The 26,203-nt window shown below is 57.5% G+C and overlaps 12 protein-coding genes across 12 annotated transcripts; 4 read left to right on the forward strand and 8 right to left on the reverse strand.

Annotated features, from left to right (window-relative positions):
* Positions 1-363: 363 nt before the first annotated feature.
* On the reverse strand, positions 364-1,134 carry GMORB2_5248 (uncharacterized protein; the record flags this gene model as incomplete). The annotated part of the gene is made up of 1 exon (XM_035467222.1): positions 364-1,134. One exon carries the CDS (start codon positions 1,132-1,134, stop codon positions 364-366), a length of 771 nt encoding a protein of 256 aa, XP_035323234.1.
* A 568-nt stretch (positions 1,135-1,702) lies between these two features.
* Positions 1,703-2,539, reverse strand: GMORB2_5249 (uncharacterized protein; the record flags this gene model as incomplete). Its single annotated transcript, XM_035467223.1, has 1 exon — positions 1,703-2,539. One exon carries the CDS (start codon positions 2,537-2,539, stop codon positions 1,703-1,705), a length of 837 nt encoding a protein of 278 aa, XP_035323235.1.
* Positions 2,540-3,632: 1,093 nt separating this feature from the next.
* On the forward strand, positions 3,633-4,208 carry GMORB2_5250 (translation initiation factor 1A; the record flags this gene model as incomplete). The annotated part of the gene is made up of 2 exons (XM_035467224.1): positions 3,633-3,791; positions 3,915-4,208. Coding segments are annotated over 2 exons (453 nt in total), but the record flags the coding sequence as incomplete, so codon positions are not given.
* Positions 4,209-5,045: 837 nt separating this feature from the next.
* On the reverse strand, positions 5,046-6,974 carry GMORB2_5251 (Wiskott-Aldrich syndrome protein; the record flags this gene model as incomplete). The annotated part of the gene is made up of 4 exons (XM_035467225.1): positions 5,046-5,074; positions 5,136-5,541; positions 5,663-6,688; positions 6,765-6,974. 4 exons carry the CDS (start codon positions 6,972-6,974, stop codon positions 5,046-5,048), a joined length of 1,671 nt encoding a protein of 556 aa, XP_035323237.1.
* Positions 6,975-8,409: 1,435 nt separating this feature from the next.
* GMORB2_5252 (uncharacterized protein) lies at positions 8,410-8,886 on the reverse strand (the record flags this gene model as incomplete). The annotated part of the gene is made up of 2 exons (XM_035467226.1): positions 8,410-8,571; positions 8,731-8,886. The coding sequence occupies 2 exons, from the start codon at positions 8,884-8,886 to the stop codon at positions 8,410-8,412; spliced, it is 318 nt and encodes a 105-aa protein (XP_035323238.1).
* Positions 8,887-9,201: 315 nt separating this feature from the next.
* On the forward strand, positions 9,202-12,299 carry GMORB2_5253 (DNA excision repair protein ERCC-4; the record flags this gene model as incomplete). The annotated part of the gene is made up of 3 exons (XM_035467227.1): positions 9,202-9,222; positions 9,333-9,398; positions 9,507-12,299. 3 exons carry the CDS (start codon positions 9,202-9,204, stop codon positions 12,297-12,299), a joined length of 2,880 nt encoding a protein of 959 aa, XP_035323239.1.
* A 247-nt stretch (positions 12,300-12,546) lies between these two features.
* Positions 12,547-14,024, reverse strand: GMORB2_5254 (uncharacterized protein; the record flags this gene model as incomplete). The annotated part of the gene is made up of 3 exons (XM_035467228.1): positions 12,547-12,793; positions 12,865-12,959; positions 14,013-14,024. 3 exons carry the CDS (start codon positions 14,022-14,024, stop codon positions 12,547-12,549), a joined length of 354 nt encoding a protein of 117 aa, XP_035323240.1.
* Positions 14,025-15,007: 983 nt separating this feature from the next.
* GMORB2_5255 (alcohol dehydrogenase, propanol-preferring) lies at positions 15,008-16,526 on the forward strand (the record flags this gene model as incomplete). The annotated part of the gene is made up of 3 exons (XM_035467229.1): positions 15,008-16,185; positions 16,282-16,377; positions 16,436-16,526. 3 exons carry the CDS (start codon positions 15,008-15,010, stop codon positions 16,524-16,526), a joined length of 1,365 nt encoding a protein of 454 aa, XP_035323241.1.
* A 535-nt stretch (positions 16,527-17,061) lies between these two features.
* On the reverse strand, positions 17,062-17,431 carry GMORB2_5256 (uncharacterized protein; the record flags this gene model as incomplete). The annotated part of the gene is made up of 2 exons (XM_035467230.1): positions 17,062-17,241; positions 17,411-17,431. The coding sequence occupies 2 exons, from the start codon at positions 17,429-17,431 to the stop codon at positions 17,062-17,064; spliced, it is 201 nt and encodes a 66-aa protein (XP_035323242.1).
* Positions 17,432-18,643: 1,212 nt separating this feature from the next.
* GMORB2_5257 (magnesium transporter) lies at positions 18,644-20,531 on the reverse strand (the record flags this gene model as incomplete). Its single annotated transcript, XM_035467231.1, has 3 exons — positions 18,644-19,085; positions 19,179-19,822; positions 19,950-20,531. The coding sequence occupies 3 exons, from the start codon at positions 20,529-20,531 to the stop codon at positions 18,644-18,646; spliced, it is 1,668 nt and encodes a 555-aa protein (XP_035323243.1).
* A 978-nt stretch (positions 20,532-21,509) lies between these two features.
* On the forward strand, positions 21,510-22,736 carry GMORB2_5258 (uncharacterized protein; the record flags this gene model as incomplete). Its single annotated transcript, XM_035467232.1, has 2 exons — positions 21,510-21,803; positions 22,044-22,736. The coding sequence occupies 2 exons, from the start codon at positions 21,510-21,512 to the stop codon at positions 22,734-22,736; spliced, it is 987 nt and encodes a 328-aa protein (XP_035323244.1).
* Positions 22,737-23,976: 1,240 nt separating this feature from the next.
* On the reverse strand, positions 23,977-26,176 carry GMORB2_5259 (uncharacterized protein; the record flags this gene model as incomplete). The annotated part of the gene is made up of 2 exons (XM_035467233.1): positions 23,977-25,688; positions 25,780-26,176. The coding sequence occupies 2 exons, from the start codon at positions 26,174-26,176 to the stop codon at positions 23,977-23,979; spliced, it is 2,109 nt and encodes a 702-aa protein (XP_035323245.1).
* Between the last annotated feature and the right edge of the window lie 27 nt (positions 26,177-26,203).

The following is a 26,203-nucleotide window of genomic DNA, read 5'->3' on the forward strand; positions in this document are numbered from 1 at the left end:
GGGACGGAAGTTGACGAGGAGCGGTGAATTGACGAAATACTGGTCGATCTGGACGAGTCTGCGAAGGGTGGGAGAGGGCGTCGCGATGACAGCTTGTGTTTCAATAGCAGGTTACACGGGGAGCTCTCCCCTGGTGACGGTGATCTCTTGGCAGCCTGAGGATCACGTGCTGGCCAAAGACAAACTGGAAGTAGCAGTATTACATCTTTCAAACATTCAACATCCAAACATGTGTTTTTTTTCTAGTACCTGTATTGTGTTTGCACTCGTATACGAATTATTCACTGACATATTTTCTTTATGTAAAGGACAATACGCAAGACGACCAGTAAGCTGATCCAATACTACGCAACCCCCCCCCACTCAGTCCTGTCGGGGTTCGACATCACTGTACGAGGTGCCAATGGCGACCTCGTCATACCAGACCTGGCGGTAGTCCTGGTCGCCAACCATGCTGTCGTCGTCATACCATCCGTTGGCGTATAGACCGACGCGAAAAGCAAAGGTGTTGTCGCTGTCGATCGTCGTGGCGATGCCCGAGTCGTCGACGAGCTTGGCGCCGTCGAACCAGAAGCCAAAGGAGCCCGACTCGTCGCTCTGCCAGTCGGCTTGGATGATGACGGTGTGCCAGCCGCCCGGCTGGACGGTGGCCAGGTTACGCTTCTCGTTGAAGCTGCGCTTGCAGTCCGGCTCGGCGTAGGTGCCATAAGTTAGTCGTGTATTGAGCTGGTCGCCCACCAGCCACACCATGGTCGACGGCATGTAGTCGTCGCACCCGCCGCCCAGGTCTGAGATGAACTGGGCCAGGTTGTAGCTCTGATCCGCGTCGAACTCCCACCCGCTGTACAGCTTGAAGGCGAAGCCGTAGAAGCGAGAGTCGCCCCTGGTGTACCCGTCGTTGACGTCCACCTCGGAGTGGTAGCGGCCCGTGTACGAGGCGTCGTACCGCTGGTCCATCTTGAGGGATGTCGGCGCCGTGAAGTAGACGTTGTCTACCTCGCGCACCTGGCCGTTGTGCTCTGCCCGCGACTCGTCCCATCCGTTCAGCGTGCCGTTGTTGTAGAAGAGGACCTGTGCCAGCGAGGCCAAGGGCATCATCAGGGCTGCCGCGGCGAGGCTCTTGACTCCGGTCATGATTGCTACGAGAGTGATGAGGAAGGGCGATGTAGATAGTCGGGCGTTCCAGATGAATGATCAGGGTTGGACCAAGTGCTGCTGCTTCTAGCTTCCCATGCGATATGCCTGGGAGTATTTATAAGTTGTACTCGTGTTGTCTCATATCCAACACCATTTTCTCCGCCTCTCATCTTGCTTTTTAATCCATTTTCCTGATTCTTCGGCCTACATACTTAGAACGACAATGTCTGGCAGAGATCCGTCATCCCTCTTCACAACCTGCCCCTACTCCTCCGTCTTTTGCCTTCCTGTCTGATCCTACGGGGCCGGTCCATAGCTTGGAGAGCTCAGGGAGAAGGGGGCCGACATGCTGTCCGATCGCGGGAAGAGGCGCTACCGAACCATCCCCCCCAAACGCAGTCGAAATTCAAAATTTTGTACAGAAAATATTACATGGGACTGAGACGTCGCATGCATACGCCACGCAGGGAGGTCTACAGCCCGCTGAGCTCCTCGCAATCCGTCCGTCCAGTCAGATACGTGGGGCTTCACGCGGAAAATTCGTCGAATCCTCCGAGACATCTCTCTACGGCGTTCTGGGCCGAGATTTCTTGCTGTTGCTGCTGTTGCCGCCACTGCCCCCGCCCTTCTTGGCAGAACTGCTCCTGCGCTGTGACAATGTCTCAGCGGTCACCCTGTCTGCGTCCTCTAGCAGGTCGACGACGGCACGGCCAAAGGCCTCCTTGCTAACCTCGGAGGAGACGGCACGTATAGGGTCACGGACGTGTATCCAGAGCGTACCCACAATAGGCCTCTTGGCTCTAGCTGCCGCATTCGCCGCGGTGGTCGAGCCGCGGCCGAACCGGTCATACCCCCTAGCCTGGAGAGCCAAGTACAGGGCAGCGCGTAACCTCTGCTGTATGGTGTGTCGCACGACGGCCCTTGCGCCCCCCGTGCACGTGGTGATGAGCCAGAGGGGCTGGTGGCGCGACATGTCGCCGTACCGCTGGCGCTGCTTGCTGGCCATGGCGTGACCTCGCGGGTCGAGGAAGTGCAGGTCATAGGGGGAGATGAGGTGCGCGCCCGTGAAGTTGACGGCCACGCCTAGGCGGTTGAAGAGCCCCCTGTGTGGACTGTTGCGGTGGTGTGGCGACGCGTGCGCGACGGCGTTGTCGTGCGTGATGTTGTGCCTCTGCAGGAAGTCGACGTTGGCCTGGGTCGTCTGGAGTTGCCCGTTTGGGTGGTAGTAGGGTTTGCACTCTTCTGGGATCAGACGTCGAGGTCCCCCGCCGCCACCGCCCGCGGCTTCAAGGCGTGCACTCGTCGATAGGAGGCGTCGAGCTGATGTTGCTGCCGGTATTCCTCCTGCTGCCGCCCCCCACAGCCTTGAGACCAGAGGGGGAGCCCTTGCTGCTACCGCCATGATCGGTAGTGACAGTGTCTGTTAAGGACCATGACCTTTTGCCTGTTAGAGGTCCCGAGCGGAGGAAATTGAGGACGAGTCAAAGACGCGTCAGAGCAATCTTGCCCCAAAGGCCGATGGGAAAGTTGGCAAAAGACGTCAAATGAATGGCTACATCATATTGAGCTATGAGCCACACAAGATGACTGAGCCATAGAATGACTCTGACCATCCTGGATGTGGCGCACGTGGCGCTGTGTTATGTAATAATCCTTCGAGTTGCGACGCGCACAATGACGCACAAACTCCTGTTAGTGAAAAACCTATCTACCCACCTGTGACTTGGTGAGAGCCGCAAGTATTTTAATAATACTTACTCGCAAATATCAAAACATTTCTCTCTCTCTCTCGCTCTCTCTCTTCCTTGACTCCTCGCCACCCCCCTGCCTAGACGAAGAAAGGTCTTGAGTCATCAGTGGGAACTGTAAATGAGAGGCAGGCACTGATGCGGCGGCACATGTATCAAGGCCCAACTTTTTTTCTCTGTTCGAGGTAACAGACGTATGAGGATGGTGGTGGTGGCCAAAAAAAAAAACTGGAAGCGCCGTAATGCTCCGTAGTAATAAATAATATTAAAAGCCAGAAAGACGCCCACCACCAAAGCATACCCACCCACACTTTGCAAACTTCCCTCCCCATCTTCATCGCCCTTTCTCTCTTTCCTGTCTCCATCGTCTTTCTTTCTCTATAACCAACAAGGACAAGAATAAGAAAATCTAGCCCGCGATGCCTAAGAACAAGGGAAAGGTAACTCCATCCCCACGGCCTTTTCTTTTACCCTCTCTCCTCCTTCCTCTCATGTGTGCCCCGCGCGTTTGCTTGCCCCTCCAAGACAATGACTTTGCTGCGCCATCTCAATCTTGGGTGGTGGTGCAACGACCCCGCCCCCCACCATCGTGACATGGAAACGATAAACCCCTCTCTCTGCGTGCCGTGGTCCCGCGTACAAGATGCCGAGCCAGAAAGCTACAAGGAGAGGGGAACAGGGAAAAACTAAAGAGAGATATGAGTAAAGTAGAATTGCAGCTGACCAGGATGCTTCTCGGAAACATAGGGCGGCAAGAACCGCAGAAGGGGTACCAAGGAGAACGACGACCAGCGTCGTGAGCTCACCTTCAAGGAGGATGGCCAGGAGTACGCCCAGGTCGTCAAGATGCTCGGAAACGGACGCCTCGAGGCACTATGCTTTGACGGAAGCAAACGTCTAGCCAACGTATGACTTCTTTTCCCCTTCCTCTCCCCCCTCCCCCTCTCGTCTCCCCTTACCGTATCCACTCCCTGGGGAGACATGAAGGAAAGAGACAGGAGAGAGAGAAAAATGCTAACGCCCTGACAGATCCGAGGAAAGATGCGCAAGAAGGTGTGGATCAACCAGGGAGATATCATCCTCCTGTCGCTCCGCGACTTCCAGGACGGCAAGGGCGACGTCATCCTCAAGTACACCGCCGACGAAGCCCGAACCCTCAAGTCGTATGGCGAGCTTCCCGAGAACGCCAAGATCAACGAGACCGACACCTTCGGCCAGGGAGAGGACGGCGAGGCCTACTTCGAGTTCGGCGACGCTGACTCGGACGAGGAGGAAGAGGGAGGTGCCGACGGCAAGAAGGAGGTTGACATTGACGACATTTAAAAAGACAAGGATGGAGATGAAACCCAATCAATCAAAGGAAAAGGGGGTACACGAAAAAAAACCCGAGAAAAAAAAAAGAAAAGAGAAAGCATATATGCGGTGGCTGAGTTTGTTACCATTCCTGTATCGTTGGACTTCAGCTTCGACGATATCGCTCTGCTGTCTTCTCTCTCAGCCCCGGGGGAGGGGAGGGTTTGTCTTCCAAGATACCCTCTCGGGGCACCACGACAGTTTATCGGAATGAGCTCTGGTGGTGGATTTCCTATAAAAAGGAAGTTGTGGCATCCGTGATGGGAGAGACGTCATGGCTTTTGCCTAAAAGTTGTGTTTCTTTTTTTCTTCTTTTCTTCCTCAAACCCTTCTTCTTAGCCTTTTTTCTTCTTCCTCTCTTCTCTTCTTTCTTATATATCTCCGTCATCAACATTCTGAACCTCTTTTCTTCTTCTTCCTTTTGCTTCAATTTCCTTGCTCAGTAGTTGTGTCTTCTCGCTATTTGCTTATCTGCTTCACAGTGTACAGCATAGTAGGTGATAGATGCATCTCCGTCGATTCTATAGAAATGTATCCGGAAAGCACTCTCTGCTTGAGTTTTCTTCCTCTTTTATTCACTATGATACTTTTGGGTACGTAAAGGATACGGCTGAACAAGTTGATATAAAGTGTAATGGTTTTCGCCAGGCACTCTGCACAAGTGGGCGCACTTTCCGCTTCGTCCTTCTATCACGGCTTGTATCGAGAAATGTACAAGACAAAAGACAAGTATCGGCTAGCAGTATCGCTGCTCTTAGCCACTCCCGCGTCCTATTTTTGTCGTGGGCATCTATTCTACCGTCCCCTTTACCAGTCGTCATTGTCACTCTCGTCATCTAGCGCTTAGTTAGCAAACACGTGTATGTAGGGCGAGGGTGGGGGACAAAGTAGACTTACCGCTCCTGCTGACCTTCTCTTTACGCTTCTGCAGCGCCGCAGCCAGCGCATCAGCCATACCACCCTGTGGGGCACCGGGTGCACCTCCAGCGGGTGCAGCAGATGAAGCAGTGTCGCCAACCTGGGCTCCGCTGCGGTCGCGGATCTGGCTCCTGTCGACCTTCTTCAGGGCGCCGATCCCGCCGGCCTTTTGGATGTCACCGAGCATGGCAGCCCGGCTGTTGTCGGCGTTGGGCAGCGCAGGGGCCGGGACACCGGAAGAGTAGCCGGAGTCGCGGTTCGGAGGGGGAGGGGGAGGGGGAGCAGGCGGTGCACCGCCGGCAGAACGGAGGAGGGGGGGGAGGTGCTGGCGGTGCGCCGGACGAGGCGGGCATAGGCGGCGGGGGCGTCGGGGGGGCATAGGACGCTGCGCTCGAGGTCGGGGGCAGTGGCGGGAGTGCCGGCGGTGCGTGGCTCGACGAAGCGGGCATAGGGGGTGGTGGCGCCGGGGGAGTTGGAGCGTGGTGAACAGTCGGCGGGGGAGGCACCGGGCGCGAGCTGGACGGGGGCAATGGGGGAGGGCCGCCAGCTGGCACCTTGGGAGGCAGGGGAGGAGGCGGGCCAGGCGCGGCAATTGGAGAGCTCGAGTCGTGTCCGGAGCGAGGGGGGGGGGGAGGAGCTGGGCCACGGCTTGGTGGAGGCGGAGGGTTATGACGCTGGCCGGCAAAGGGAGGAGGAACGCTAAACTTGTGGCTCTCCTCCTTAGCCGGTGCGCGTGGAGGTGGAGGAGGCGCGGCGCTCGACCTCGGGGGCGGAGCTGGCTTGGAGTGGACCGCAAACTTGCCGGCGTCGGGCAGTGCAGGCGGCGCATTGAATCTGGGCCTCGTAGGCGGCGGGGGGGTAGATTCCTCGGCCTTGGTTGAGCGTCTCGGAGCCGGCGGCGGCGGCGCCTTGGCACCCGATGCCGGCGGTGAGGGCGCGTGTCGGCCGCCGGGGGGAGGTGGAGGTGGTGGGCGGGCGTGGCCGTTGGATGAGATGCCCGGGGACGTTGGCGGGGGGGCATGTGTGGTGATTGCTTGCTGCTGCTGGGCCTTTTGCTGCTCCTCGCGCAAGAAGTCGACGATGAACTCTTGGTTGTCCTTGATGAAGTTGTCGGTCAGGCCCTTGCTTTTGAGGTCTTGACCAAAGTGCTCGCGCCACAGGGGGTCGAATTCGTCGAGGAGGGCAAACTCGGAGATGGGGCTGCCGCTAGGCATAGGGGGCGTAACGTTGTTGCGCGGCGAGTCCGGAGGCGTCGGGCCCGATGAGTGACGGGAGCCAAAGAGACCGCCGAGGATGCCATGCTTCTCCTTGGGCTGGGAGTGGCCGCCGAAGGGGGTGGAGCGAGTGGCTTTGCTGGCGTTCTTTTCGCGATCGTCCATCCTCTTCTTGAACTGCCTGGCCTCCTTTTCGTCGACGAAGCTCAGGCCGGCGAGGCACTCGTCAATCTCGAATGTGTGGAAAAAGGTACGGTCCTGGTTGTAGGCAAACGTGTCGAAGATCTCCTGATCCCAGATGACGCCACGGTTGGCAGGCTGGGGAGATCAAAGGTCAGTACTCATTCCCCTTTCCAAACATTGAGCAGGTGCAGATCTGCGAGAGCGGTCATACCGAGATGTCAACCATCTTGAGCCAGTAGGTGTGCCCGACGAGGTCGTCGGCGAGGACTATGGCGCCCTGAAGCCCGGTGTAGGTCCATTTGGAGCGGTTAGGGTAGGCGACGTAGAGCCTGGCGACGGCGACAGCCTGGATCTTGTTCGACTGCTTGGGGACGAAGCGCTTGACCGTGGCTTTATCGTCATCGTTGAGAATGGAAGGCATGGTTAAGATTTTGGGGGTGGACGAGGGAACCCGTCTAGGGGGCTCTCGGGCAGCGTCTGGTCGCGGAAGTAGCGTATTGAATAATGGCAAGATACTATTCCAAGTATGATGGAAAGGAAGCCTCGGGCGTTCGGGAAAGGACCCAACAAGAATGAACAAGGGCCGCGCAACGTCGGGCGATGCGGAGGTTGGCGGCGCTTAGAATAGTCACGTCGTAATATTGTCGATGTCTCGTCGACTGTCGCGTGAGATTGGACGACTGGCTTGGCGGCGCTCACAGAAGCAGCCGGATAGGCAGCGAGAGTGGGACACTCCGGACACCCCGAGCGGGCAGTAATGAGCGGCCTCGGACAACAATGAGAGAAAGGGACCCGAGAGTGGGAGGAGGGGGCCGGTGGGCTGCGAGGTGGTCTTCTGTCAAATTTGGCGACGAAGAAGTAAGAATGGGAAACGTGCGAGTTTGGTTGCGGCGACTGTTTTGAGGAGAGCCGTTCGTTCAATCAATCATCCTCCTTCCCGCCCTCGGTCCATCTGCTTCTTCCTCTTTCGCTGGACGAGGTGCGCTAAAAAAAAAAAGGAAAGCTGCTGCTACCTAAGCTACAGTCTACAGGTTACAGGGGACAGATAAGCTAATGGCTACAGGCTACTCATCCGGTATTACACTGGGTTCGAGTGCTCACAGCGGGTGCCCGGCAAGCCATCCGTGCATTCTAGCGGGTAGCGTCCCCCGGCTTGTAGGTAATAAATAGCACGCGGGCACTTTGGTGGTCTCTGGTGCCTGAATCAGATCAGCAGAGGTCGGCTTTGGGCTGTTGCAGTTGATGATACTCGCTGTGAAGGGAAGCACTCGCACTCGTACCTGTAAGGGAAACCGAGGATTATATCACTTATATCACTTAATATGCTGTTTTGTTCCGAGTAATTTACCATGTATTACGAGTGAGCGAGCACTCGTATTAACGTACGAGTACAGGTACGCAGACAACGCGGTACTCAGCCACACCTGCAACAACTCTCTACTCAGGGCCCGTTGCGATACGTACATGGAGAGGTCATGGTGCTGTCGTCGTCTTGCAGGGAGGGGAGCATGCCCCCCCCCCCCCCCCCCCCCAAAAAAAAAAAGGCCCAGCGTCATTTGCTATCATTCATAACGCAGACGAAAGTCCATCATTGCTACTGTGCCTTGCAGAGAAACACAAGGGTCGAGGTCGAGTTTGACAAAGCACCGGCTCGGTGTATTGAACATCACTGGGCCGTGTCCGCGGGTGTCGTGAGTCTTCCCAACCACCCAGGCGGTACCGTCGTCATTCAGGCTGTCATCATTTTATAAAGCGTGTCATTTCTCTTGTATCAAGGTCTCGGGGATTGTCCACGGCTAGTCCTGTCCATGGTCGCTTGCGTTGCGGTCCTACTCGTACAAGACAGCGCACCCGCTCTATTTGTTGAGAGCCTCCTTCCTGGCCTGGCGCTCCTCCTTTGTACCCTCCTGCCCGGGCATGCTAGCTAGCTGAGGACCGGGGTGGGCACCAAACGGTGCAAACTTGGGGTCCTTGTCCGCGGCGTCCTTGATGGGCTGGATGCCAAACTCCTTCTCGCCCTGTACGTCTGTCAGCTCTTCCCTCTTCCCTCTTCCCTTTCTCCCATTCCACGGTTCAGGGACCACCCACCCAGTTCCCCCACCCCGGCACGGGAAGCGACATGGAGGCGGGGGTCAGGGTGGTTAGTACGTGGTTGTAGGGATAACTGCGCGACCCACCTCGGGCTTGTTCTGCTTGTCCTGGTCAGAAGGCATATTGGAGAGTTGATTCTGCGTAGAAGTGGTATCGGTGAAGTGGATGGTTATGGTTGTTCTTGTTTCTTCAGAGAGTGATGGGTCTTGTCCGGCATGGGAAGAAGAGGGGACGGGTTGCATTTGTACTGTAAGCCGAGAAGCTTTGGGAAGAGGCAAAATGGCTGATGTAATGACGTACGCATTTCTTCAACAGCACCAGCCGAGAGCAGAAACAGGTTAACAAACTCAACTGCAAGTAATCTGTACTCCGTACCACACACGTGAATGCACCGCCTCGAGACTGCATATCTGCTAATAATACTGGAGGTAGTAGCATGACCTAATGTATGCCGAGTGTACCCATCTGTAGATGAATGTCGTAGTCGTCGTGTACTTGGTTGCTTGGTGCCAGCCACAGCTCTGGTGCTTTGTACAATACTCGTAATATTAATACGTATGGGCAAGGTGCCACCGACGGTACGTACCTACACCTCTGCCTCTCATGATGCTGGAAAGTCACCGTCCACCCCCCACAGAAGTCGCGATCCAGGCCGTGAAACTTCCATGCCTAACCTCTGCATCTACAGACCTCATCCAGACTTATCAGTGCAATACCCGGTGAACGGGCCAAGGAAGTAGTGGACCGGTGCCCCGTATGTCGACGAGTGATGCACCGCAACCGGTGAAGCTCTCACTGCCTCTCGTGAGCCTCTCTCATCCTCGCTCATCCGTCCGGGTTCAGTGGCTGACGCCTCACGCAGGAATATCAGCAGGACCTCTTCCAGGAACTCCGCGCCGAGGATGAGTTGGTCGTGATAGCCCGTGGCCTTGGGCTGATGCGCATAGTCACCAACCTGCTTCACTCATACGATGCCGCTGGCAACAACCTCATTGTCGTGGTGGGTGCCGAGGACCGTGAGAATGGCTGGATCGGCGAGGCCCTGGCCGAGCATGCCGCCGTGAGTGCTTCTCCCCGGGCCAGGGGCTTGACCGTGGTCAACACCGACTTCCAGAGCGTCGGTGCGAGGGAGAAGATGTACGGTGGGGGGGGGATATTTAGCATCACGTCCCGTATCCTCGTCGTCGACCTGCTTACGGGTCTCCTGGATCCAGAGTCCATCACGGGCCTCGTCGTCCTCCATGCGGACCGTGTCGTCGCCACGTCTCTCGAGGCCTTCATACTGCGAGTGTACCGGCAAAAGAACAAGGCTGGTTTCCTAAAGGCCTTCTCCGACAACCCTGACCCCTTCGCCGTAGGCTTCTCCCCGCTCGCCGGCATGCTGCGAAACCTGTTCCTGAAGAAGGCGTCCTTCTGGCCCCGATTCCAGGTCACCGTGGCCAAGTCCCTGGAGGGCAAGAAGAAGGCCGAGGTTATAGAGCTGGAGATACCTATGACGGACTCGATGAAGGAGATTCAGAACGCCATCATGGAGTGCGTCGAGGTCAGCATCCACGAGCTGAAGAAGGGCAACTCGGGACTCGACATGGAGGACTGGAACCTGGATAGCGCTCTCCTCAAGAACTTCGACACCATGGTCAGACGCCAGCTCGATCCCAACTGGCACCGTGTCAGCTGGAAGACTCGTCAGATTGTCGGCGACCTGACTGTGCTCAGGGCCATGCTCAACCACATCCTCGAGTACGATGCCGTCTCGTTCCTTCAGCACATGGACACGATACATGCCGCCCACTCGCCAGCTCCCGGCTCTACGAGACAGACGCAGTCTCCTTGGCTGTTCCTGGATGCTACACAGACTATCTTCGACACGGCCCGGAGGAGAGTATACGCCGCCAAGCCCCGGGCCCTGGGTCCAGATGATAGCATCGATGTCCTACGCCCTGTTCTCGAGGAGCTCCCCAAGTGGGCCATCCTAGCCGAGGTACTCGAGGAGATTGACAGGGATCTCTACTTTGATCCGCCGGCACGAGACGACTCAAATGGCACGATACTCATCATGTGCTCCAACACGGACCTATGCCGACAGCTACGTGACTACCTCCAGACGATGCATGTCAAGCCCAGAAAACGCACCCACAGCGACGGCGGCGAGACCGACGAGGACGAGGAAGGCAAGCCGTCGGCATCGTTCATGATGCGCCGGAGACTACGAAACTACCTGAGATGGAAGAGGCAGTTCGCCCAGGTCAATCAGACCCTCTTTTCGGAGAACCAGAGGGCTCTCAACGGAGCCGCAGATTCACGCACGGGCGCCACGCGCGGCGGTCGGGCACCGGCAAACAAACGACGGCGCATGCGTGGCGGGGGCGGCGTCGGTGCGGGAACAGCCATGGGGCGTACGGATAATGGCAGCATCGCACAGTACTTTGAGAAGCCCAGCGAGGTGGCGGACCTGATGGCCGAGGTGCAGCTCACGGAGGAAGAAGCGCAGCAGCAGCAGCAGCATCAGCAGCAGCCGGAGGTTGCGGCCGACCCGCTGGACAATATGGATGAGCACTACCAGCTGTTCGATATGCAGGACCTGGTGGTAATCCACGCCTACGACGGCGACCAGGACGAACATGTCCTGGAGGAGGTGAAGCCGCGCTACATCATCATGTACGAGCCGGATGCGTCTTTTATCCGACGAGTCGAGGTGTACCGATCCTCGCACAACGACCGCAACGTGCGCGTCTACTTCATGTACTATGGGGGCTCCGTCGAGGAGCAGCGGTATCTGTCGTCGGTGCGGCGGGAAAAGGACGCCTTTACCAAGGCCATCAAGGAGCGGGCGGGCATGTCGGTCGTGATGACGGTGGACACGCACGACGCCGAGGACCCGCAGGAGGCGTTCCTCCGGACGGTCAACACCCGCATCGCCGGCGGAGGACGGCTGGCGGCGACGGCGGAACCGCCCCGGGTGGTGGTGGACGTGCGCGAGTTCCGGTCGTCGCTCCCCTCCCTTCTGCACGGGCGGTCTATGGTCATCGTGCCGTGCATGCTCACGGTGGGCGACTACGTGCTCTCGCCCAACATTGTGGTGGAGCGCAAGTCCATCAGCGACCTCGTCTCGTCCTTCAAGGATGGGCGCCTGTACACGCAGGCCGAGACGATGTTCCGGCACTACCGCGACGCCATGCTCCTCATCGAGTTTGACCAGAACAAGTCCTTCACGCTGGAACCGTTTGCCGACCTGTCGGGCCGTGTGAGCAGCGTGTCCTCGGATGCCCCCTCCGACCTGCAGTCCAAGATTGCGCTGCTCACGCTTGCCTTCCCGCGTCTGCGCATCATCTGGTCCTCCTCGCCCTACCAGACAGCCGAGATCTTTGAGTCGCTCAAGGCACACGAACCCGAACCCGACCCGCTAGCGGCGGTGCGCGCAGGGCTGGACAAGGACTCGCAGGTGGAGGATCAGGCCTTCAACCTCGAGCCGCAGGAGATGCTACGGGCTGTGCCGGGGGTGACGGCTCAGAACATCAGGAACATAACCGCCGCGGCGGAGAACGTGCGCGAGGTGTCGAATATGGAAGAGAAGGACCTGGCACCCCTGGTGGGACAGGCAGCTGCCAAGCAGATCCACGGGTTCTTCAACCGCAACGTCATGGAGGAGGACTGAGTGCGCGCATGCCGCGGCTGCTGCGGCTGCCAGCACTACTCGTACTAGTCAGCAGCACTGAAGATTACAGTCTCGCAAGCATCGGCACTGCTTCTGTGGGCCGACTGCATAGGTCGGATCGCAGCTTCGCCGACCACGACGGGGGGGGCCCAAGCGGGGTGGTGCGGATGATGCTGACGATGCCGGCCGACGATACCATGGCACAGAGCAGATGACGGGGCGCATGGGTGATCTGCAGTACTGCTGACTAGTACGAGTCGATGCCTTGGCCTGTGCCAGGACCAGCAGCAACAGCTTCAAGGACGGCAGAAAGCCTCCGGTGGCATTGCGGACATGTGCCCCACGCGAGATCCGAGTTGGGATGCGGAGCAGCTACGACGGTGCTCGAGAATGTGGAGCGAGAGTGGAGAGGGAGGTGGGCGGCAAAGGGTCTCGTACCTGATAGGAAGAGGCCGGTTTCGGATTTCGAGCAGAAAGCCCGGGGATGGCGTGGACTGTTCCGGAGATGCAAGCAGTCAGTATAGGGACATGGCCACGATGGACGCGGACTACGAGTGCCCCGTACGGGATACCGTACGGGGTACGGAGCAAGGCTGGGTGGCGGTGCGCGATGTCGCGCCAGTGGGGGGAGGAGGCAGAGGCGGAGCCAAATACGGTGACCTGGTTTATCGATCAGCGGCTCAGCAGCAAGGCAAGGAGAGCATCGTCAGTCATGGGCCCCTTTTCCCTCTTCCGGCGGAAGGGGCGAGGCCGAGAAAGGGGTAGCTGCGGCACGCGGTTGGCATGGTGGTACGACGGCGGCGGCGCACAGGTGATACGGAGCATCCGTGGGCAGTGGGCCGTAGGTCCGTGATGGCTGCTAGCAGAAGATGGCGTAATAAGCGATGCTCGGGATGAAGAGAATTTGATATTTGATGATTTGGGGGGGGTGCGTCGTTCTGCGGCTCCGAGGGGCGGGGGCAGATGTGGTGATGATGGACGTGTATACGAGTATATATGTACAGTTGATAGTACCGGCGTACTCATGGAGTCTAGGTGTGTATATGTGTGTGTAAGTGGTGTATAGAGAAGATAGATACATGCTGCAAGTTTCCCTCTTGGTAAAGGGACGATTTATGGGAAGAACAGACCAAGGTGCATATTCGGATATGGTTGATACCGAAACTGGTATATGACGGGAAAGTGGGAGAACAGAGACGGACAAGAGAGGAGAGAGAGGAGAGAGGGTGTATGTGTGTGTGTATGTGTGTGTGTATGTGTGTGTATGTGTGTGTATGTGTGTGTGTATGTGTGTGTGTGTGACACGTGTGTACATGTACTCGTACGTGAGTGAGCGTGAGTGTCAAAGAGAAGGCGATAATAACCTGATGTTGACCCATCGGTGTTGCGGCTCCGCGCACTGGTAGGGAAAGAAGAGGGGGGGGGGAGAAGAAGAAGAAAAAGAGGGTTGGTCGAGGAGCGGGGAGGCTTTATTATTACTGCATTGATACTAATAATCTGTAGATGGCTAGGCTCTCGCTGACGGTTGGTCGTGGATGGGGTTGTGGGCACTGGGAAAAAAAACATGATGTCCCTCTTTCAGTCTTTTTTTTTTTGTCTCTCTCTTTCTTTTCTTTTTCTTTTGGTGGGGGAGTGGAGGGGAGGGGAGGGGGGGAGAGTTGGTTTGATATTGTAGAATGAGTGTTTTCTTGGTAACCTATCACATATACACACACGCGAAGCCATAGAGTCGGTAACGTCTGGAGTGTTGCATCATCGTACGAGGTATTATTATCGACACGTACATATAGAGAGTATGGGGGGGGGGGGGGGCTCGGGGGAGCATGGGGTTAGAGTTGGGGTGTCGAGAACCACATGATTGCATGATGGTATGGCAGATAATATTGTTTTGATGCTTGCCAATGCTTGCCATGATACGCACCCATGACCCTCCCCCGCCCCTCATTTCCAATCCGCTGGACCGGTTTCTATCGTCTTCACTGCCAGCCCATCACTATCAGTATGAAGTATCACTACCTCGTACTCGGTACAAGAGAGGTGAGCTGATACGACTACGAGACTACCACTGCGAGACTACGGCTAACCACCACATGCAGTACGGGACAGGTGATGCCGAGTACTACGAGTATCGATACCAGACAGCTGGAGGAACGGAAACACACCCTCCTCCTCCTCCCACTGTCCGAGACCAGGAGTGGAGAAGTGAGTGGTGAGTGGTGGAGTCGAAGAGAAGGGGAGGGGGGAGCCGGGATGACTTGTAGGTGCAGGAGATCACCTCGACAACCCGAGCTTCTCTCTCTCCCTCTCCCTCCCTCTCTCTCTCCGGCCAGGACGGAAGGGCAAAAAGTCGCTAGTAAGGATGCGATGGACAAGGGTATGCGTCTCCTCTAGCCTACGGCGTATCTGTGTACGGGTTACTCCGTAGCAATGATAATAGTACGGAGTACGAAGCAGTCAATCGTTAGAGAGGACCAGAGGTGAGGATGACGATGTCGTTGGGTATATTTAAATTGAGCTATCCCCCCCCCCCCCCCCCCCCCCCCCCCCCCTCTTCCCAGATCTAGTCTCCTCCCCCGGGTTTTCTTTCTTCTCTTCTCTCTCTCAACATTGTTTTACTCTGCTGTGACGAGTAATTCCCGGAACCGGATATAACACAAGACAATCTGACCGACCCCCCACCAAGACGACAGCAGACGATACCGCCCAATATGATGCCCGCCAACCTCGTGAGGAGCAGCAGGGTCCTCCTCCGATCGGCCAGGTCCGTCGTCGTCCCCCGCATTGCCGCCGCCGGCGTCGTCGGCACTCGCGACCTCCACTCCAGCCGACCGTGCATGTGCTCCAGCTGCTCGTCCGGGGCGTCGGGCCACGATCACCACCACCGCCGCGCCCCCTCGCAGGTCAAGACGGCGGCGGCCAAGCCGTCGTCGGCCATCGGCGGGGCGGTCCAGGCGACGGCGGCGGCGGCGGCCGGCAGACCGACCTCGAGCAGGTCCGCGTCGTACGCCACGGCGGCCGGGCCGGCGATACCGACGGAGCAGTGGGCTCAGGTCCTGCACGAGACGGGCGGCAAGGTCGAGTACAGGCGGATACCGGTGCCCAAGCCGGGACCGGACGAGGTGCTCATCAACATCAAGTACAGCGGCGTGTGCCACACGGACCTGCACGCCGTGCACGGCGACTGGCCGCTGCCGACCAAGCTGCCGCTGGTGGGCGGTCACGAGGGCGCCGGCGTGGTGGTGGCGCGGGGCGAGCTGGTGGCGGACGTCGAGATCGGCGACCACGTCGGCGTCAAGTGGCTGCACGGCTCGTGCATGAGCTGCGAGCATTGCCGGCAGTCCGACGAGTCCCTGTGCGGCACCGCCGAGCTGTCGGGATACACCGTCGACGGCTCCTTCCAGCAGTACGCCATCGGCAAGGCCGCCCACGTGGCCCGCATCCCCAAGGACTGCGACCTGGCCGCGGTGGCGCCCATCCTGTGCGCCGGGCTGACGGTCTACAAGGCCCTCAAGTCGTCGGGGGTCCGGCCCGGCCAGAGCATCGCCATCGCCGGCGCCGGCGGCGGGCTCGGCTCCTTCGCCCTGCAGTACGCCAAGGCCATGGGCCTGCGCATCACCGCCCTCGACGGCGGGGAGGAGAAGCGCGAGCTCTGCCTCAGCCTCGGCGCCGAAAGCTTTGTCGACTTCAAGACCTCGACCGACGTCGTCGCCGACATCCGCGCCGCCGCCCCGGGCGGGAACGGACCCGACGCCGTCCTCCTCCTCGCCGCCAGCGAGGGACCCTTCCAGCAGGCCAGCCAGTACGTCAAGAGCAAGGGTACCATCGTCTGCGTCGGTCTGCCCGCCGGCGCGTTTGTCAAGGCCCCCGTCTTTGACACTGTTGTTCGGTACGTCTTGACATGTATATATATATATATATATATATGTGTGTGTGTGTGTGTGTGTGTGTGTGTGTATGGCTGACAAGTTTATTCTGGACATAGTGAGATCAGCATCAAGGGCAGCTACGTCGGTAACCGCCAGGACACGGCCGAGGCCATCGAGTTCTTCAGGGCTGGTCACATCAAGCCTCCCTTCAAGTCAGTCGATGAATCTCATGACGGGAAGATGATGTAAGCTTTACTGACCAGCCAACAGGATCGTCGGTCTTTCCGAGCTTCAGAGCGTCTACGACCTCATGGAGAAAGGTGCCGTCACCGGCCGTTACGTCGTCGACACCAGCTACTAAGCTACCAAACCACGCAGCGGGGGGGGGGGAGGAGTGTTGATATTTTTGATACCACGGAGTTGAGTTGCATTATAGATGAGGATAAGCGATTTTGTGCGTATATGTGTAAGAGAGGAAGAGAGAGAGGAGAGAGAAGAGAGAGGAGAGAGAGAAGAGAGAGAGAGGAGAGAGAGAAGAGAGGGAGAAGAGAGGGATGAGAGAGGAGAGAGAGAGAGAGAGAGGAGGGAGGGGAAAGGATTAAGAATGAGCGAGTGGTTTTGCTTGTAGTATTGATCTTTATCTTGAGAGGGGAAAGAAAGGAAGAGAAAAACAATGAAAACTCTATATGAGGACATCTTGTTCGTCGCAGAGGCCGGGGTATCTCGAGATATGTGTGCATTGGGGGGGTCTTTTTTTTTTCATGAGAGAAGTCAACGAAAACAGGCATGTCAAAAACTAAAGCAAGAAAAAGAAAAAATCCCAACCCCCTCTACCCTCACTGTCCGTCCGTGTTGGCTTGTCCGTTCCTGCATCACGGCAGATGACGGGGTAATGGTTATACGACGCTTCTCGTCGTCGTCGCGTGTCTCCTGTGTCCGCACGTCCCGCAGGTGAGGCAGGAGATGACGATGCCGAAGAAGGCGACGATGGCGTTGATGATGGCCTTGATGATGCCCGCCACGCCGGTGATGACGGCCATGATGGCGGCGCCGATTGTGCCCAAGATGGACGAGATCTATATTGTTATCCTTGTCAGCTTCTCTGCATTCCTTCCTCTCTCTCTCTCTCATATCTCTATAATCTTTCTCTTCTTTTCTTTCTCCGTCCCTCTCCTTCTCTCTCTTCTCCTCTGTCTCTTCTCTCTCGACGATAGGAACGTTGACGGTAAGAAGGGGTCGACATACACAGCTAACGACGGCTCCCATATTGGATCAAGGCTTGTATATCAAGTATTGTTCGTCGGATGTTTATCGTTGTCGATGATATTATATGCGTTGAATGATGGGGTTTAGTAGAAGAGAAGAAGAAGAACGGAGAGAGAGGATATGGGAATCATCCAGACCCTTTATATAGACCGGCAAACACCCCCAGACTCTTCAGGTACGGAATAGATGCCTGACGTCAGGCTCTGAAACGAAGGGAAGAAAGAGAGGGAGAGAAGAAAACCATTCTAGAAAGGGAAAAAGATAATAATCACAAAAAACAAGACAAGACAAAAAAAGGAGAAAGAACGGCGAACCCTAACAATGGTCATCGACTTGGGGACAGAGAAAGCGAGAGACGGATAGGCATCAGTGGAAAGGAGCCACATCTCCCCTCCTTGATTTTCCTCCCGCCGATATGCAACACTGTGGCGTCATGAGTATCGTCAGTGACGTAGAGTATCCTGTTTGGGGGGGGCTGGGGGGAGGGGGGCAGACGTCGCACACCTCTTTCTTTCCTCCCCCCCCCCAGGAATCAATCAGGTCAATCAGGTCAATTAGGTCAATTAGGATGATAGCCAGAGAAGAGATTGGTTGAATCGGTCGATTGACGTGCATCTCCTCTCTTCATCCCCACGGCTTCCTCCCCCCTTGTTTCTTTCGTCTCGTGTTTTTGATTCCGCTGGGAAGAGAGTTGGTGACGTCAACTATATCGGCTCGATGGTGGCCAATATAATCTCAGCAACACATGACTGTTTTTGTTTTTTTTTTGGAGGGGGGTGGGAGAGAGAGGAAGGGGAAAGAAATGTGTGTGTGATTCATCATTTGTTTCCTTTTCTTTCTTCCCCTTCCCATTCTTTGTCATGGTATATACTAGTCTTTCAATTGATCATCACAGAACATCATGTTGCATACCACTACAGAATCTGACGGCTCCGAAAAGGGGAGGTGAGGTTATATATATAGACACATGGGTAGTGGGTAGACCGAAACGCTGTTATTACTCGTACAGTACTTGCGCCGTCAGTGGAGAGATGTTTGGGGGGGGGGGGGGGGGGGGGGGGGGGGGGGGGGGGAGAAGATGAAGATGGAAGAAGAAAAAAGTCAAGAGTAGAAGATGGTAAGAGAAGAAGAGAAGAGAGAAAATGACATGCGAGAGAAGGGTGACGAGGTAAGATGAGATTAGTCTGGCCAGTGCCGAGAGGCAGGGCAGGGTCAGGATGAACGTAAGCCCAGCCACCACCACCTCTTCCTCTTATTGCTGGTAGCAGCCGCCGACTTCTGCATGTGCATCCTCCTCAGCCTCTCGCGGTGCCGCCAGTCGAGCAGGCCGAGGGCGTCGTCCTGAGACGAGACCGAGACCTGCGGCCTGCGAGCCACCAGGTGCGGCACCTCGGGCACCTCGTCGCTCCCCATCTTGATGCGCTGCACCCTGCGCAGCCGGCCGAGGCCGTACCAGCAGACCATGAGGGAGCAGACGCTCGAGACGACCGTCACGGCCGAGAAGCCCCAGTTCGTCTCCTCGATGAAGTTCTCGAGGTTCATCCCGTACAGGCCGGCCAGGAACGTGCCCATCGCCAAGCCCAGGGTGCCGACGCTGAACTTGAGGTCTAGGAGCATGAGGGCGTTGCGGTTCGCGTCTAGGATAGCTCGGACTCTGTTTTTTTTTGTTTTTTTTACGGGGTGTCAGCTGCTGCTGCTGCTTCTTCTTGAGATCTCCCCTCTCCGGATCGGATGCCGTGGCACTCACATGTCTTCCGTGTTGCGGATGCCCGACACCAGGTTCCCGGCCTCCTGGACGATCTCGTCGGTGAGCTTGTGATACGACTCGAGCAGCAGCTCCACGTCGGTGTGGTCGTCGGCCTCCCTGCGCAGCGACGTCCCCGGCGTGGCCTTCTCGGTGAGGTACATGTCGGCCAGGTCGTCGTCGGCCTCGAGGAGCTCCTCGATGGCGTCGCGGACCAGCTTGGCCTTCTGCTCAAACGTGCTGACGCGCTTGGACAGGATGAGCAGGACGCGCAGCTTCTGCCGGTCGATGTCGTCCTCGAGCTCGCTGAGGATGTGCATCACGGGCTCGCGCACGGCCTCGAAGTCGGCCTCGAGCTCCGACGTCACCGACGTGAGCACGGCCTCGAGGGCGCGGAACTCGTAGGGCAGCCCGCCCAGCATCGGGGACGAGGGGCCCTTCTGCTGCAGCCGGCCCTGCAGGTCGTACATGAAGGCCGACTGCGAGTACGACGTCTTGGACCCGTACACGTCGAAGAGCAGCACGCGGTCGTGCCGGATCAGGACCTTGAGGTGTAGCAGGTTGAGCAGGATGGCCGACGGCCGGACCAGGATGTGCGGCAGGTTGGACGAGTCGATCTTGCGGAGGTCGCGGGGCAGCAGGCCGTACTAGGCATCAGGTCAGAATCTCTCCCGGGCTTCTCGCAGCAGGAAGAATCCCGGGCAGAGTCGAGGAGGTCGGGGAGGTCGAGGGGAAGGGAAGGGGAAGGGAAGGGGAAGGGGGAAGGAGACATACCTTGGCAATCAGCTCGGTCTTCTTAAACTCCCCGTCCACCAAGATCACCTTGCCGTGCTCGTCAACCTCTGTACAGCGCAGTCTGGGTTCGAGGGCTGCCTTGGCTGCCATGGTGCGCCTGTTGTTGAAGACGAACGGCCCGTCGGGATGGTCGTCGGAGGCCAGGTCGTCCGGTCGGACAGGCCCGCCGCCGTTCCCTCCACCCTTCTTGATCAGGCTGCCCCATAGTCTCTCCTGCCACGACGCCGCGCGGGCAGCCTGCGCCTCGTTCGGTCCCGACGCTCTGAGCGCGGTGGCCGTCGTTCCAAAGCACCTCGTCGCCGTCGCCGTCGCCGTTGCCGTCGTCGCGGCCGTCGTCGCGGCCTGCTGTCGCGGCCTCTTGGACACGCCAAGTCTGGGTCTAGCAGAAGCGCATGTCGTCGTTGTGGTGCAGGTTCTGCGGCGGGAGGACGAGGATGAACATCTGTTATCTCTCTGGAGAGCAGTCGAGGATGCGCAGACGGAGAGCCGGGTCTGCAGTCGCAGGAATCGGAGGAGGCTATACGAGGGTACCGGCAGCGGCGCGCGGCACGTCACAGCCATCGATGGATACGGATAGGGGAGGTCATATGCCGACGAGACGGTATGACGCGTGGTGGTAGAGGAGGGATGGCTAGGGATGGCTAGGGGGAAAAAAAAGAAGAAAAAACCAGAAACCGTGACCGTCAAACAGCTGGAGCCACGGAGACGCAATTCCTTCGTCAAGGAACGCACGTGAGATTAGACGTGGCTGATGATGACGTTTGTCAGAAGAAGAGGAAGAGGAAAAAAGAAGAAAAAGAAAGATGTCAGCTCTCGGGGCTCGTTACCTGTTCCTGATAGACCCAAGGTAATGATGTACGGAAGAAACATTCAAGTTACTCGTACTGCAGTCATAGACTATGGTAACACTCCGTACAAGGATTAATTGATACTGCAAAAAAGTATCAATCCTCCCCGCCTCAATAAAGCCCCTGTAACCGAGAGAAGACCACCAACTCCACCTTTTCTTTTTTTTTTCTATACAGATTACAGATTATATATATCGGACACTCATAACGATACAAAAAAAACCTTGAGCAGGTATCTCGTTACTAATGAATGATACTATTGTGCTGCTGGTATTGATACTAATCTGTACTGATAGTATTACAGGTTTGCTTTTCTTTTTTTTCTTACTACAGTCTTCATTCTTTGCATACACACTTTACGGACATGTATTACTCTGATGTAATATTTTTATCCATCTACTCTGTATACACACACACACACACACACACATATATATATATGTATATATATATAATCTGTATCTAGTACACACATATATACTCGCACATATACGACAACACGACACTCATGAACCTCACTCCGATCCACATCCGTGGCAAGCGCAAGACGCCTCGCACAAATCCACCACAAGCCCTCTCCCAGGACCGCCATCATCATCACCAACAACAACAACAACAACAACAGCAACGACAACGACAACACCGGCCTCGACCTCCTCGCCCCCAGGTCCGCAAGTCCCTCTCGTCAGTCATGGCCTCGAGGGGGACCGCCGACGGCCGCCGTGCCCGCCCCAGCCTCGACTCCCTCCCGACCGAGATCCTCGAGGCCATCCTCCTGCACTGCACCAACCTCAGCCTACCCCACGCCAGCCCGCTCATCGGCCTCAAGCTCTCTGAGCCTGCCACGCTGCTGAGGCTCGTCATATCGGCTTTCCGCGACACCTGGGATGTCTGGTTTGGGGTCGCCGTCGCTCGGGAGCCCCTTTACGGCCCTCATGTTCCCAACGGTTACTCCCTCACCGGTCACGGTGACCCTATCCTCCAGGTATTCACTCTCCTCCCTCCTCCTCACTGCCCTCGTGTCTTCTTTTCGTTTCTTATCCTCGCTTCGCTCGCGCTCCCTCTTCAAGTCATGCACTCCCTTTTTTTTTCTCTCTCTTCTTTTCTTCTCTTCTTTTTCTTCCTTCCTTCCTCTCATCCTCGCCCCGCCCGCACGTCCCGTTCCTGTACGCGTCCGACGGTCTCTTGCTGACTTCCCTCGTACAAGTCCTCCATCCTCCGTCAGCCTTGGGCAAAGACCCCCATCCTCCTCCGCGCCCAGCAGACCTGGGCCTCCAGGCACGCCAGGGACAGGTGGTACCAGCATTCGATCCCCCACTACTCCGACCCGCGGGACCGTCCCGGGTCGGCGCACAGCTCCGGCGGCTTCGACCACTTCGACGCCGTCTCGTGCTTCGAGGCCGACTACGCCCAGTGCCTCCTCTGGCCGCCCCTGCACACCGAGGGTGCCCCCTGGGGCGGCCGCGACGTCCACCCCCGCACCCGCCTGCCCGACGGCCTCCTCACCGGTCCCTGGGACGAGGAGCAGGTCAGGCGCGTCTTCTGGCTCTCCAGGGGCGGGGTGCACATCGCCCACGAGGACGACGAGGGCGTCTCCGCCCCCCGGCGCGCCGTCGCCGACCCCGATCCCGACCCCCGGCCCGAACTCGACGTCTTCGCCGCCACCGGGAGGACCGGCGACGACATCCCCTGGGAGACCAAGATCGAGTTCCTCCGCAATGCCGTCATCGACGCCGACCCCGCCCCCAACCTCGTCATCGTCAACTGCCTCATGGGTGCGTGGGCCTTTCGCGGCCTCCCCCGCGACGTCGTCAGGGCTCAGCTCGTCGATATAGAGGCCAGGCTCAAGTGGGGTGACGATGATGAGGTTACGAGGTATGTTCTCAGGAGGACGAGTGCGGCCTTGTCAATGTTGTGATGCTTTCCGGTACTCGCTTCGCTCTTTCTGCTCCTCACTTCTCTCGATGGTCCACTCTCACGATGTTCTTCTTATACACTACATGCACAATACCCATAGCCGATTACTTTTTTTCTCTTCTTTTTTCTTCTTCTTTTTTTTTCTTTTTTTTTCTTTTTTTTTTCTTCTTTTTCAAATATATATATATATATATAATAATGCCGACGCTCAATTCATCACAAATCAACCCTCGCAATCCATGGTGCCGAAAAACGCAAATGGTCAAAAATTGGAAGGGAAAAAAAAAAGAAAAAAAGAACACTGACTCTTAAAACCTTATGCCAGTGTGCATGAGACAACGCACACAACACTTGGGAGGGAAAAACACATCAAGAAAAGAAAAGAAAAAATTAGTTTTTTTATCTATCTGACAACGAAAGCATATGTACTGGTCAACTGGCCAGCTGCCAACCAGCCATTATTGTTTCATTTTATTTTAGTCGTACAAGAACAAGAAAATCCAGATATATAAAGGAAAAGGCTGTCAAAGAATGAAAATTGATAAAAGAAAGAAATTTAGTCAGATCGCCACGTTAGGAGCGTTTCGACCCATTTCATCGTGATGAAAAAAATTACCTTCCACCATAGGCCTTTCTCAATACATCTTTTCTCTGACAACTCTCAACTTCTCTGCTCCTCCTCTCCTCTCCCCATGGCTACAAGAGAATGGTAGTTCTTACAAATGTGTTTTTTTTGGTTTACTCAGAAGACCTCCACCGTTGCAACAGGGCTTTTACAATAATCAATCCCCCTTGCTAGATATATATTACTTTTGTTGTTGTGTTAACGCTTTTGGGAGTAAGAAGCAACGTTTCGTAGAATCGCTTTTGGAGAATAAGAAAAACGTAACCCGGGTGAGAATGCTGCCTTACAGAGAACAAACCTTCATGCTCGCTGCAGGAGACAGGAAGGACGTTCTTTTTCTTTTTTTTTTTTTTGAGGGGGGGAGGGGGACCAACGCCCCCCCCCCCTCCTCCCCCCCTCTCGTGGGAGAGGGGTTGTATCTGACAAAGGGGAAGAGAAAAGAAGGAGGGAATATTCTTGTGGGGTAGTAGTTGATACCCACGATTCCCGCAATCGAGGGGTTCGTGGATTCAGACCGTACCCTGGTTGGTATGCACCACCCATAATACATCACGCATGGGTGATTTGACCAGGAAGAGGGCGGTCGCTGCCAGCTGGTCATCGTCGAGTAGCAGCCCTAGTTGAGGATGCTCTGCCACATGCCCGGGCCGCGGAGACCGAGACCGGGCTGCGAGGCAGAGGCCGCCTCGAAACCGTTGGTGGCCTCGGTAGCGCAGCAGACGCGTTTCCTCTGGTGCTGAAGATTCGAGTCGGACACGAAGCCGCGCGAGCGCACGAGCGTATTGGGCCAGGGCGTGCAAGCACCGCGGAGAAGGTCGCGCACATCGTGCTGGAGCGGCAGATTCTCGTACGGGTACTTGCTGGCGGCGGCAGCGGCCGCCGCCGCCGCCGTGGCGTCGACATAACCTCCGTAGTCGTGGAGGTCCTGCAGTGCCCGTGCAGCGTCCGATGCCGGATCCGTGGCCATGTCGTCGACGTGGCGCTTCCGCCCCGCCAACGGGCGGCTTCTACCAGCAGCGGAGCTGTACCCCGCGGGCCTTCCGACCGGACCCGTATACGAGTCGGTGGGGGACGGCGACCGGAAGATGACGTGCTCGCCGTAGTCCTCGGGGACGGAGGGAACCGTAGGCTTCAGTCTCAACCTCTCACTGACACTCGGCTTCGCGCCTCGGAATCGCGACGACGCACTCATCTTGGAGTGCACGGTCGCGCTAGCCAGAGACGACGCAGAGGAGATGGAGGAGGAGCGGGAGGAACGGGACATGTCCGACACCATGGACTCGGGCGACGACGTCGTCGAGACCGAGTTGGCCAGGGACGAGCGACGCGCCGGGCAGAACGACTGCGGCGACGACGCGAGCGAAGGCGGAGGGCGATCCAGGTACTGGGAAGCGGTGACGTTGCTGGCCTGGGACATGGCCATGCACATGGAGCCCCTCCTGGACGCCGTGGGAGGGGGGACGGCGGCACCCGCGGCAGGGGTGCAGAGTCCTCCGCTCACCCGAGGTGTCAGGCGCGGCGTGGGCAGGAGGGTCAGGGATGGTGCCCAGCGACCGGGCGTGTAGGCCGACGTCGGCGTGGGCTCCATGACCATGGGGGCGGCGTACGTCTTGGCGGCGGCCACGTCGGGGCAGCTCTGGACGGGGCGGGCGTCGTGGGGGGTGACGCTGTTGAGGAGCGCCCGGGGCCAGGGGGCCACCTGGCTGCCCCTCCTCGGCTTGGGGCTGACGGCCGACTTGGAGGTGCTGGTCAGCTTCTCAATGTTGGTCAGCTCCGTGTCGAGGCCCAGGATGATGTGCCTCCAGCTCTCCTGCTGCGAGATGACGAGCGGCGAGGTGGCCGCGCCGGGAGACGGCGGCACGGAGGGCGGGGTGTGCTTGAGGACGATGTCGGTCCAGCGACGGAAGACGTCGTCGCAGATGTGGAGCTTCCAGTTGACGGCGTACAAGAAGGCCATCTCGTTCTGGTTGATCTCGTGGGTGTTGAGTCCCGAGATCTTGCTCCAAGCACGGGCCGAGTAGTTGCGGTCCTGCAAGTACTTCGAGGCCAGGATCAGGGCGGCCAGGAACATGCGGCGGCCGCACTGGAGAGCCTGGGTGGACAGGCGGTCGTCGACCTGCTCCGTGGTGAAATTCTGGGAGGGGATGCGGGGTTTGATGAGCACCAGGTAGTACAGGGCGACCTGGAGGGTCGAGTAGCTGGTGCGCGAGCGGCGCAGCGTCTCCTGGATGAACATGCGGAGAGGGAGCACGTCGCGGCGGCCAGTCTCGTTGCGGCAGATGGTCGACGATGTGGGCCAGATGGCCTCGACGATCTGGGTAGAGGAATCTGCATGGGTTGAGAGCGAGGTTATGAGCACGGAGCAGTTCCCGGGATGTCAGGGGGGGAGGGAGAAGGGTGATGTGCTGTCGCGACCTACCGACAAGGTTGTCGACGAAACTGTTCTTGCGGTCCTCCTGTCGGAACAGGGTGGGAGGGCAAGGCCGGCTGCTGGCCCCAGCAGCGGTGCGGCGCGGGTTCTTGCGGAGCTCTGCAGGAACGGGGGCGGGCTGGGGCAGCTGCTGGGCCGGGACGCGGGCCGGCTGCTTCGTCGTGGCGCCACAGTACGAGTCGCACGACTCGCCGTCGGACGAGGTACCCGAAAAGGAGCCATCGTCAGACGTCTGGGACGAGATATCGGAAGACTGGGAGGAGGCGTCGGACCACACGGAGGCGGTGGATGCCGAGGCCGAGGTGGCTATAGATGTATTGTATATGTCGTTGTGGCGGAAGGGATGCACGAAGCCGGGCGAGACATTCTCGTCGTAGGACGTCATCTTGAAAGGGGTTTATATGGATGCGTG

Source organism: Geosmithia morbida, assembly GCF_012550715.1.
Source record: "Geosmithia morbida isolate 1262 chromosome Unknown scaffold_3, whole genome shotgun sequence".
NCBI lineage: Eukaryota > Fungi > Ascomycota > Sordariomycetes > Hypocreales > Bionectriaceae > Geosmithia > Geosmithia morbida.